Source organism: Marmota marmota, unplaced genomic scaffold (genome assembly GCF_001458135.2).
Source record: "Marmota marmota marmota unplaced genomic scaffold, marMar, whole genome shotgun sequence".
Lineage (NCBI taxonomy): Eukaryota > Metazoa > Chordata > Mammalia > Rodentia > Sciuridae > Marmota > Marmota marmota.
In genome coordinates this window covers 3,198,364-3,211,152 of record NW_025999990.1, presented here as the reverse complement: position 1 = coordinate 3,211,152, position 12,789 = coordinate 3,198,364, and the positions used below count along the sequence as shown (strand labels likewise).

Genomic DNA, 12,789 nt, shown 5'->3' with positions numbered 1-12,789 from the left:
AAAAAAAAAAAAAAAAAAAAAAAGAAAAGAAAAAAGAATGCAACCAATAATTAATGCTGGAGAGGATGTGGAGAAAAAGGAACACTTTCGCACTGTTGATGGGATTGAAAAGTAGTACAACCACTGTAGAAATCAGAACAGAGTTTCCTGAGAAGACAAGGAATGGAACCACTACATGACCCAGCTATACTGATCCTTGGTATTTATCCTAAAGAATTAAAGTTAGCATACTGTAGTGATACATGCATACCCATCTTTATAGCAGCTCAGTTCAAAATCGCCAAACTATGGAACCAGCCTTAAGTGTCCATCAGTTAATAAAGGGATAAAGAAAATGTGTGTGTGTGTAGAAACACACACACAGGAGTTTTATTCAGTCATTAAAAAATGAAATTATTTCATTTGCAGAAAAATGGATGGAACTTGATAATATTATGTTAAGAAAAATAAGCCAAATTCAGAAAATCAGGAGTTGAATGTTTTTTCTCATATTTGGAAGCTAGAGAGGAAAAAGGAAAAGAAAGGTAGGGGAGATTCCATGAAAACTGAAGAGAGATCAGTAGAATAAAATAAAGGGACCCAGGGAGCAGGAGGGGAGAGAAAGTGAAAATACGGGGGAATGATATTAGCCAAATTATATTGTGTCCCTGTATGAATGTATAACAACGAATCCCACTGTTATATACAACTATAATGAAACAAAAATATGGAAAAAATTTAGGTTTCTTTTAAGAAGTACTAGTAGTAATTTGATATTTGTTAACCAATTAGGCAAAAAATCTTACCTGGGAACTCTATCACTGAGCAACTTGTTGGGACCATTAATGGAAACAGGAGGGCAGGAGAGAGGCAGTTTACAACTTAATAGTTGTTTTAAGGACTCTCTTTTTAACTGTTAATTAGAATAACTTTTAGGTAACTAGACTGAACCTTCTTTGCAAAAGTAAATACTAGAGAGGACAAAATAACATTAAATGGAAAGATTTATTTTTTAACTTGATTAAATAAATTACTTGTAATAACTAATTATTGAACTATAAATTTACTTGGTGTATGCAATCTTTTTTCACTAGTGATATTTCAGTGATTATCTAAATACATTGAATTTACCTTATACTGATGCCTAATTTTTGAAAATATTTTTATATTGTCTCAAATCATTGCCTAAAGTGTTATGATATATATTTAAATTTGTTTTTGTAACCTATACCTTGATACTTCAAAAACAAAAAAGAATTGCTGGATATGTATTTTCTGTAAGGTTATTAAAAATTGAACATTTATTTTTTTCCCTAGTCTAAACCCTTGATACCTCTTCAAAAAGAAACTGATACAGAGACTCAGAAAATGGTGCTCACTAACTACATGTTCCCTCAGCAGCCAAGAACTGAGGATGGTAGGAATTTAAGAATTTCTTTTCTCTTTAAAACAAATACAGACTAATCAAAGTAAAGGTGCAAAGTGAATTTTAGGTCTCAAAGATTTTATACTGGTTGGATGAATGATGGAGTGTTGATCAAAAAATTTCTGTCAAAATAATGAGAAAATAAGGTAACATCTCAAGGGTAGCAGACACTTGAATTTGGAGGTATGGTTGTATCATGCTTCTTTGAAATGCCTTTAAATTAAATTGCTAACTTCATCAATTGTAATTCTCCCTATTTAAAATCACATTTACCTCAGTGTTAGGAAATCATATAAGTTTTATGTGATTGAAAGTATTACATGGAAACATTTTATTCACTTCTGTTTTAAACAATCTACTGTTGCAAATTTATATCCTTACAAATCGGTCCATTAGAACAGAATGATCTATGGAATGCTGACTATAAATGTTACTGCTAAATTATTTTCTACACTTTTTCCAACGAGAGAAAATGTACTTTTTGTAATTGGCCAAAACATTTTTTATGAATTACATTGTGAAGACTAAGTAGCAAATTGTTTCTAATATATTTTACTTTGTGTATGTGTAACACTTATTAAATTATACTAAAAATACATGATTTTTTATATGTACGTATTTCTGTAACCAGTAAAAACATCTATGTTCTGAAGTTGTTTATAAGTTAACTCTTAATACATAACATTAAAGAAGAAAATGTAAATTAATCATTTATTTCCATTTATAAAAAAAATTGTGAGCAAGTAAAGTAAATTCTTAAGCTTCAGTTTCCTGATAGGAAATGACAATAGCAGTTCCATTTGAACACAGTCACCATTTATATATTTACATATTGTGTATTGCTTCTTCCAAACTACAGAGTTGAGTAGTAGCAACAGAAACTCTTATGGTCTACAAAATTCTGAAATATTTTATTATTTGATCCTTTACTAAAATAGTTTGCCAGACTGTATAATAGGATATCAAAATCTCTTCTTTAAGAAATTATTCCATTCCTTTTCTCACAGATACTTTAAGTATTAATATTCTATTCTTCCATATACAAGACTGGTTATTTGAATATATTGTATAGCTGATCACAATATTATTTACAAGACATTCACTATTTCTTCCTATTTCCTGTTATCCAGAAATCTTTAGAGATAAAATGAAAATTGAGACCTGAGTCCCAGTGAATAAGACAAATTTTCTATTGATATATCCAAGTATTTGCTATGATTTCCCATACAGCACTATTTGTGCCATAAGCAGAATTTTCACATCTGTTTTAACTTCTTGATTTCTAATGTGTAGAATTATTACTTTCATCTAACAATACATCAATACTGACAGTTTAAAATTAAGCATATTTTATTATGACACATTTCTGTATTCCATTGTATTGCTAAATATGGAGATTAGAGGTACATTTAAATACATGGAAAAGAGATCTTACTTGCAAACCTAATAAAAGATTTAATTATAGACCTTTTAGAGGAGCAATTTGTTATCATCTCACAAATTTTAACTTTAAATTCAATTTAAAAGTTAACAACAATCATTAAACATACCCATGAAACAATAACTTATCAAAACAACTCTTTTTTATTATTTCTTACAAAGAACAAGAAATAGGGGCTTGGGCTGTAGCTCAGTGGTAGAGCGTTCGCCTTCCATGTGTGAGGCACTGGGTTCCATCCTCAGCACCACATAAAAATAAATAAAGATATTGTGTTCAACTACAACTAAAAAAATATTTTAAAAAAGAACAAGAAGTAATTAGCTTAGCGAGTTTTCTAATTGTTATGGGAAGCCCAGGTTTTGAAAATGACTGTGTTTGTGAATCACTTAGCTGATGTGCAGGTGGATGCTGGGGTTGAAAATATCACAAAACAATAAAATGCAGTATTGGGAGGATTGTCGCACATTGGTATCATTAAAATATTGGCAGATTTTGGGAAAGGGCCTATTGCCAATTTACTAGACTACACAGTGAACATGCCAGGGTAATCAGGATTTGGCCAACTAGCCAATACATTGGGTAGAAAATACTATTTAAGGTCCTTAATCTTCAAAGATAAGAGATTTATACAAAAGAGTAAGAAGTGTAGGTAACCAGAAATTGACAAGAATGAGAGGCATGGTCAAAATTGCTTACACCGCCCTGAATGAACACTGGTGTAAAGTTGCTTTGATGTAATCTAACAGTCATCTCTGGGCTGACTAGGGATTAATTGAGATTAATTCCCCCACTGAAGATAGGTGGAGAAATTATATGGATTCTACAAAAAGTCTGTTGGCAACTGCTTAGCTTTGCTTGCCTTTTAATGATATCACAAAGGTAATAGGCATTTGAATCATAGCCCACATTTGGTTTGAACAAAAATAGTCTAATTCATTAAATTAATGTTAAGCAGTTCAGTAAAGCAATTACAATAAAAATTCTGAACATGAGACTTGAAAAGTTTTATTTTTGCTAAATATTCAGGTTGACCACATCTAGGAATTTCAGTTTTTGTATTTGCCAATGTTGAATGCTTTTAATATCTTTTTATTTTGAGTAGGTATAGGCATTTTCTTTTAGTGGGCAAAAGTTGTGATTTTATTTTGTATGCAAAATTTTTATAGAGTGATGTCTAACAGTCAGATGAATTGATTATTTTGAGTTTTAGATTTTTCTTAGGTGCCTAATAATAGGTAGCAAGAAAAATGAGAGTTGTTAAATCTTTATATCTGAAGTAGAATAAGTATTGGTTTTAAAATAAATTTTATTATTCTTTATATTTTGAAATAAAAATTATATTTGGAGTACTTTATTTACTTAGTATCGATGTCATTATATACCATCAGAGCAATCTTTCTCTCTCTCTCTCTTTTTTTTTTTTAGCCAAAATGCTCACTTTATCATCAAACTTGTCCCCTTTTTCTGTGCACACAATGAATCTTGAAATTAAAAAGAAGCATAAATGCAAAATTTAGGTGAAAATGTTCAGTGTATTTATAGTGTTTTAGTTGGTGGATTCTCATCAATAATCCTTTTGGTTGCAAAACAAAAAAGTCAGCTTCAGGGAAGAAAAAATTGTGATCATGACGTTGAAAAGAAAACTTAAAATCAGCTGTACATGGTGGTTCATGTCTGTAATCCCAGAGACTTAGAGGCTGAGGCAGGAGGATTGTAAATTCAAAGCCATCCTCAGCAATTTAGGGAAGCCTTAAGCAACTTAGCGAGATACTGTCTCAAAAGAAAAAATAAAAAGGACTGGGGATGTTGCACAGTGATTAAAGTGCCCCTGGGTTTGTTACCCAATACTAAAAAGAAAGAAATCTTAAAGTCTAGTTGTTACCCTAGGATTTTAAAGCTGGCATTGATCAACCTTAACTGTCTTAGACTTATTGTAACAAATATGAGTTGTAATGAAAACTGTGAACACACAATGATTTTTCATAATTATAGCATTATAATTATAGTATGTAGTCATTTTTTTTTTTTTACTTTTTTCTAGTTATGTTCATATCAGATAATGAAAGTTTTAATCCTTCATTGTGGGAAGAACAGAGGAAACAGCGGGCCCAGGTGGCATTTGAATGTGATGAAGACAAAGATGAAAGAGAGGCACCTCCCAGGGTGAGTTTGTTAGGTTTTCTTTCAAATTTGAAACAGGTCTGCTGATATTTAAATGGATACTCTATGTCTATACTACTACTGTTTTGTGGAAGAAGGGTTATATTCATTCCTTGTCTTTAAGGTATTTATTGATCCAAAATATTTCACACAGAAAGGAATTTGAGAGCATTGTAAAGCTATATATTAAAAGCTAATTATCAAGTATATGTACATGTGAGAAAAAACAAATTATTATAGCTAGAGAAATTAATCAGAACTTTTATCTTTGAATTGGTACTTTCTAAATATCACTAGAGGTAATCATTTTCTTCCCTTGCTCATTTTTAGTGATTACTTTTTCCCCTTTCATTTTCTTTAATGATTTGTTTATATAAATCGTAGAGATAAAGAAGTATTTGTTATGAACACTTTGATTCTTTATGGGATTAAGAATATGTGTTGCAGTGGAATGAGTAGCAAAGAGCATGTTTTCCCATAACTTAAGGATGTGATTATTTGCTTTTTATATAAACTAGCTGAATCTCAGAAGAATGACAGTCTATCTTGGTAAGAGTTTGGTTTCTGGCACATGAAACATGAATATATGAATGTCTGAATTTTAAATGTGTTGGCACGCATGTATCTGTTTCAAAGACAATTGACAACAGGTTTTGGCAGTTTCCATATCATATATCTACAAATGGAAAATATTTAAATGTACCAAAAAAGCTTTTAAAACCCTGAAGTTTACTGTGAGATCTTTGACTATTTTGTGATAAAACCTTACTTACATTTAACGTAAAATGCTTTCAAAACCTATTGTGTATCATCATAGCCATCCCTATAAGGTAATTATCCAATTGTTCAAAGGATTATAGATTCTCTGTGACTGACATTAGAAATATTTATAATTTGTATTTCACTTTTTCTTTAGGAGGGAAATTTAAAGAGATACCCAACACCATACCCAGATGAACTTAAGAACATGGTTAAAACTGTTCAAACCATTGTACATAGATTAAAAGATGAAGAGACTACTGAAGACCCTGGAAGAGATTTGAAACCACATGATGATCAGCAAGTTGTAAATAAAGATATGGGTGTGAAGGTTAGAAAGCTCAATTCAAAATAATTGACTAAAGTCTATTTCAAATTCTTTAAAATGTTTAAGATAATTGACAAAATGATCCTTTTTGTATGGTAAGTGTACATCTAAATTGTTCTCAATTACATGAACTTGGAAATGAGCTTCCTTAATCGTTCTTTCTCCCCATTCTCTGGCTATAGAATGTCCACATTGGCAGGGTGATGTCAGCATTGCCTTTTAAAAATTGTTGAGTAAATACAAATTAGGTCATTATTATCATTCATTATTATGGAAATATTCATTTTCCTCATTTTGATATTGTTCTACTTTACTTAGTTCTAATTTTAAATGTATTTGCTAAATGAACTTTTGACATTTCCTTGGAATGTTGCAGAAACTTTCACAAATCTCTAAATTGTATATTCTTTTAGTGAGTTTCTGCGTACACATTGTATCACGGTAACAAAAGTTTTATCTTGTCATAGTTACTTTGCATTCCACATAAGCAGAAAGACATCTTAACTCTCCTTTTTTGAGCATGCTGAGCCAAGTGACTCACTCAGCCACATCAATCTTAAAACTTCTACAAGGAAGACTATTTGTGATAAATTATGAATTTTAACTTAGCTCATCAATTTATATAGGCCACTCTTCCTGAAGTGGGCATTTTATCTGTGGGTGCTACAGTTTCCATACTTGCAATTTCTTTTAAGATTTATCTAGAGGGGCTGGGGTTGTGGCTGAGCTGTAGAGCTCTCGCCTAGCATGTGTGAGGCCCTGGGTTCAATTCTCAGCACCACATAAAAATAAATACATAAAGACATTGTGCCCAACTACAACTAAAAAATAAATATTTAAAAAAAAGGTTTATCTAGAATTGGAAGTTGATATGTTACTTGTAAATTTTTTCCAAACTTCAATACAAAAATAAGTATAAAACTTAAAGAATATGAGATTTTTGTTTTCTTATTTTACTTAGACTTCCGAAAGTACTACTCCAGTAAAAAGCAAAGTGGACGACAGAGAAAAGTATATGATAGGAAACTCTATACAGAAGATCACTGAACCTGAAGCTGAGATCAGTCCTGGAAATTTACCAGTGACTGCAAATATGAAAGCCCCTGAAAACGTGAAGCATATTATTAACCATGATGATGTTTTTGAGGTATATGACTTTATGATTATTCTGGAAAAATTATAAGAATCTTCAATTTAATTTTTCATTACTGCTAACTAAAGATAGAAAACCGATATTATGATTGCAGAAAATAGGCTAATGAATTCATCATTGGGAAATTTCATATTTACTAAAATATCACTTATTTACTACTTTAAAGTACAATATTTAGGCAGTTTTATTACATAATAGTTTGTTCTACTATAAAATACATAATTATAATTCTTTTATTTCTGTAACTCAAAAATGAAAAGGCTGTATAGGCATAAGTCTATTATTTGACTAAGCTTTTATTTTTTAATGTGAGTGTTTTTTTGGTTAAAAATATCTTAAGGGCCTGGGGTTGTGGCTCAGTGGTAGAATGCTTGCCTTGCATGTGCAAGGCCCTGGGTTTGATCCTCAGCACTACGTTAAAATAAAGTTTAAAAAAAAATCTTGAGACTATTTTTCTGATGTAGAGTTTCTTCTAGTGAATCAACAAAAGCTCTAACTTAAAAACAATTTTATTGAGATATAACTCATATCCTATAATAGTCACTAATTTAAGGTGTACAGTTCAGTGGCTTTTAGTGTGTATGTATGTATACATAAATATATATATTTTTGCAGCCATCACCACAGTCACTTCGTGAACATTTTTATTACCCCAGAAAGAAATCCTGTATACCCTATTACTGCTCAATCTCTCCATCCTCCTCAGTCTTCAGCAACCACAAATATACTTTATCTGCCTCTATAGATTTGTCTATTCTTTTTTTTAAATTTTTTTATTGTTGGTTGTTCAAAACATTACATAGTTCTTGATATATCATATTTCACACTTTGATTCAAGTGGGTTATGAACTCCCATTTTTACCCCATATACAGATTGCAGAATCACATCAGTTACACAACCATTGATTTACATGTTGCCATACTAGTGTCTGTTGTATTCTGCTGCCTTTCCTATTCTCTACTATCCCCCCTCCCCTCCCCTCCCCTCCCCTCTTCTCTCTCTACCCCCTCTACTGTCATTCATTTCTCCCCCTTGTATTATTTTCCCCTTTCCCCTCACTTCCTCTTGTATGAAACTTTGTATAACCCTGAGGGTCTCCTTCCATTTCCATGCAATTTCCCTTCTCTCTCCCTTCCCCTCCCACCTCTCATCCCAGTTTAATGTTAATCTTCTTCTCATGCTCTTCGTCCCTACTCTGTTCTTAGTTACTCTCCTTATATCAAAGAAGACATTTGGCATTTGTTTTTTAGGGATTGGCTAGCTTCACTTAGCATAATCTGCTCTAATGCCATCCATTTCCCTGCAAATTCTATGATTTTGTCATTTTTTAATGCAGAGTAATACTCCATTGTGTATAAATGCCACATTTTTTTTTTATCCATTCGTCTATTGAAGGGCATCTAGGTTGGTTCCACAGTCTTGCTATTGTGAATTGTGCTGCTATAAACATCGATGTAGCAGTGTCCCTGTAGCATGCTCTTTTTAGGTCTTTAGGGAATAGACCTAGAAGGGGATTTGTCTATTCTTGACATTTTGTATAAATAGAACCATACAATATGTAGTCCTTTGTAACTAATTTCTTTGGCTGAGTATATTGTCTTCAAATTCATATTGTAGCATATATCAGTGCTATTCCATTGTATACCACATGTTTCTTCTTCAGTTGATGGACACGTGGGTTATTTCTTTTTTGGCTGTAATGAATAAGGCTGCTGTGAATATTTGTGCACAGGTTTTGTATGGATATGTATTTTCATTTCTCTTGTGTATAGGAGTAGAATTGTGGGAACATATAACAACTCTTTATTCAACAGTTTGAGGAATTGCCAAATAGTTGTAGCATTTTATATTCCCTTTATACAGTGTTAGTGGTATTGTGAGGTGGTAACATTGTAACATTTTATTAATAAAACTATTTGAAGTATTTTTTATTTATAGCTGCACTGTCCACTCTGTAATAGCTACAAATGGCTATTTCAATTAGATAAAACTTAAAAGTTGAGCTTCTCAGTCACACTGGTCATATATTTAATGGTCAGTAACCATATCTGCCTGGTTACTGGCTATCACTAACCTGTATTAGCATAGAAATAGAGCATTTCCATCACTTTAGAAAGTTCTGTTAGACAGCATTGGTATCTAGAAATAGTGATGTTTTGGGTTATAATAACATCTTTCTCTTTTGGGTAGTGGGGTACCAGGAATTGAACTCAGGGGCATTACATCCCCAGCCCTATTTTGTATTTTATTTAGCAACAGAGTCTCACTGAGTTGCTTAGTGCCTGGCTGTTGGTGAGGCTGGCTTTGAACTTGCGATCCTTCTGTCTCAGCCTCCCAATTACAGCGTGCACCACTGCCCCCATCCAGTGTCATCTTTATTTCTTAAGATTCAAAGCACATCATTTATTTTCACATTTATCCTATGAGCTTGCATTTACTATGGGGGTAAAAAGAAAACTCGAAAGTTTTTGAACGTATTACAGAAGGATTACATCTCTAATGTACTATTGTATGCATTAAAGCCAATATAACATAGAAAAAGTTATGCTTATCCCAGCAAACTTAGTACTCACTTAGTGAGTCTCTATGTTTAAGGTACTATGTTTGGAGTATAAAAATAACTAACCTCATGCTGTGCTAAGGGTTTAAGAAAAGTATTAAGTGTTACCAAAATTGAGAAAAATATTTTTCTAGCTATGAAGATCCATGGATCTTTTTAAGGAGAAGGAAGCATTGGACCTATATTTTTGAAACATTTTTATTGAAAGAAATAGGAAAACTGAATGAAGTTTGGAGGGGATAATGAGAGCAAAAGAATGGCATTTGGAAGATATGAAAAAGAATTGTTCCATCTGATCGAATATGTCAGGGTTACTATTATGAAGTTAAATCATTGGGTCCTGAATGCTACTGTGATAGAGCTATGATGTGTCATAGTTATATTACAGTAGCTATTGAATTCTCTAAGCTTGATGGCATCTTGAATGAGGATAGCAGAAAATACAGGCTGCAAGTTAGTTGTGAGAATATTATAGGAGATACAGCATGTGAAACTCTGGCTATAACGAAAGGAGAAGAGAAAATAGTGACATAACCATGACTAATTAAGTTGACAATGCCATCAACAGAATAGGGTTTTAAAGAGAATATACAGGCTTGGAAGAACAGGTTTGCTTTTGGATATGTGGAATCTGAGCAATTGGCAAGACCAGTTAGATATTTCCAACAGAAGTATGGATCTTCAGGCCAGAAGAAAAATCAAAGCTAAATTATAAATTACAGAATTGTTTATAATAAACAGTTTTTGAAGAAAATGTAGTATCTTTGTGGACAGCCTAAGAAAGCGGGGAGAAATGTGTATGGAGTGATAGTGGTGGAATGTTCAAGTAACAAAGATTGATTGATATGAGCAAAGGAGACAGAAAGGTGGCAAGAGATTTAGGGAAAAAAAAAGCCCATGTGTAGTTTAATTTTATGAAGGGAAAAGTGTGTCCAGCAGTCTAGATGCTGTAGACCTCAAAGATTAAAGTAAATCATTTGCCCTTGTCCTTTTCTCTTATTCACATTCACTCTGTCATTAAGTCCTGATAATTTCAAAATTTCTTTGAAATTCTTTTCCTCTTTACCAGCCACCGTTGCCATTGCCTAAAAACAGGTATAATCTCTTTTTTTTAAGGACTGATGACAGGTAGATTCCTTTCTACTTGTCTTTTACTTCCTGTACATTCTTCTTATCAGAACTATATGCCAAGCACTTTTTATTTTGAGACAGGCTTTTGCTAAGTTGCCCAAGTGGGCCTCAAACTTAGGATCTTTCTGTCTCAGCCTCCCCCCAAGCAGCTGTGCCACCATCCTCAGCCAGAGTTACTGTTTTAAAGTATAATTTTTATTCTTGTTTCTTCCTGGTTTGGCAACTTCTAATAATGACCAGTACATACATAAATTGAGTGTGTACTCAGAAAGCACCAATTCTCTAGGCAATTCAGTCTGTCATTTTTGTCTCTTAACAATTATTCTTAGTTTATCCTGAATTCTAGCTGTATGACTTGACATACCTTTTATTTCCATGCATCTCTCTACTCAAAATGTAATTCTTGGTCTGGGTCTATAGCTTAGTGGTAGAGAACTTGCCTAGCATGTATGTGGCACTGGGTTTGATTCTCAGCACCACATAAAAAATAAATAAATAAAGGTATTGTGTCCATCTACAATTTAAAAAAAATTAAAAATGTAATTCTCCTTAAACACTAAAATGAATTTACCTCCTCTACCTACTATACTAGTTTTCATTATATACAGTCTGGACCAGGGTTGGCAAACTAAGACTTCTGGCCTAAATCTTGCCCTCTGCCTATTTTTGTATGGCTTGCAAGCTAAGAATAGGTTCATCTTATTTACAAGTTGATTTAAAATTCAGTATAATAATACTGTTTTATGACATGAAAATTTCACAAATTCAAATTATGGTATATATTAATAAAGTTTTATTGTAAACAAACACTCATTTTTTTACATATTTTTGAATATTTGAAACAGAGACTCTGTGGCCTGCAACACCCAAAATGTGTTAGTACTTAGAGTACCTTTTTTAAGGACTTTGTTTCATCATATTAACTAAGAGTATTTAGCCTGCAGAAAAGCTGATTTCATCTACAAGATATATAATATTAAAATTTTTCTATTAATATTTGTTTTCTAACAAGTCATTTTCTTTGCTATATGATAGCACTCCGTTGTAGGTACCTGGGATGGTTACCAAATATCAGGGGGAAAATACTGAGAATATTAAAAATTCTGTCTACAAATTGGGTAAAAATTGCCATAAATTTGTTTTGACAGTAGACTGTCTGAATCCAGTGATCAATAAAAGAATAAATTTGAGAACTAGAGAGAGATTGTTTTTTAATAATTTTTTTCCCCCAGAACTAGGAATTGAACCCATGGGCACTGTACCACTTAGCTGCATCCCCACCCCTTTTTATTTTTATTTTAAAATAGGGTTTTGTTAAAGTTTATGAGGCTGGCCTTGAACTTTTGGTCCTCTTGTCTCAGCCTCCTGAGTCACTGGGATTATAGGTATGTGCCATCATATGGTGAGGGAGAGATTCTCTTGAGGCACTGTCATTACACTTGAGTTTTTCAGAGGCAGGGATTGTGTTTTATTCATTTTTGTCTGTCTTACTTTTTGATGTAGTACCAGGTACATAGTAATCATTAATATAATTGAATAAGGCCTGCCACAGAAATTTCTCCCATAGGTATTTTGGCATGTTGTTAATAGTTAGCATAGTTTATGGCCATATCTTGAAAAAGTCAAATTGTATACTAATTTTAACTATTACAATAAAAAGTTTTCCCCGGAGGCTTGGGAGGCTAAGGCTAGAGGATCATGAGTTCAAATCCAGCTTCAACAACTTATGGAGACAACTAAGCAACTCAGTGAGACCCTGACTCTAATAAAATACAAAAAAGAGCTGGGGATGTGGCTCAGTAGTTAAGTGCCCCTGGATTCAATCCCCAGTACAAAAAAAAAAAAAAAAAA

At 32.6% G+C, this 12,789-nt stretch overlaps 1 protein-coding gene across 1 annotated transcript in view; it reads left to right on the top strand.

Moving 5' to 3' along the window:
- The window catches only part of Erbin (erbb2 interacting protein), a 128,789-nt gene that overhangs the window by 90,820 nt on the left and 25,180 nt on the right, over positions 1–12,789 (top strand). The window contains exons 9-12 of the mRNA XM_048806579.1: positions 1,297–1,396; positions 4,888–5,009; positions 5,923–6,096; positions 7,055–7,240. Of these exons, the coding sequence (XP_048662536.1) occupies positions 1,297–1,396; positions 4,888–5,009; positions 5,923–6,096; positions 7,055–7,240 (582 nt within the window). The remainder of the gene's footprint in view (positions 1–1,296; positions 1,397–4,887; positions 5,010–5,922; positions 6,097–7,054; positions 7,241–12,789) is intronic.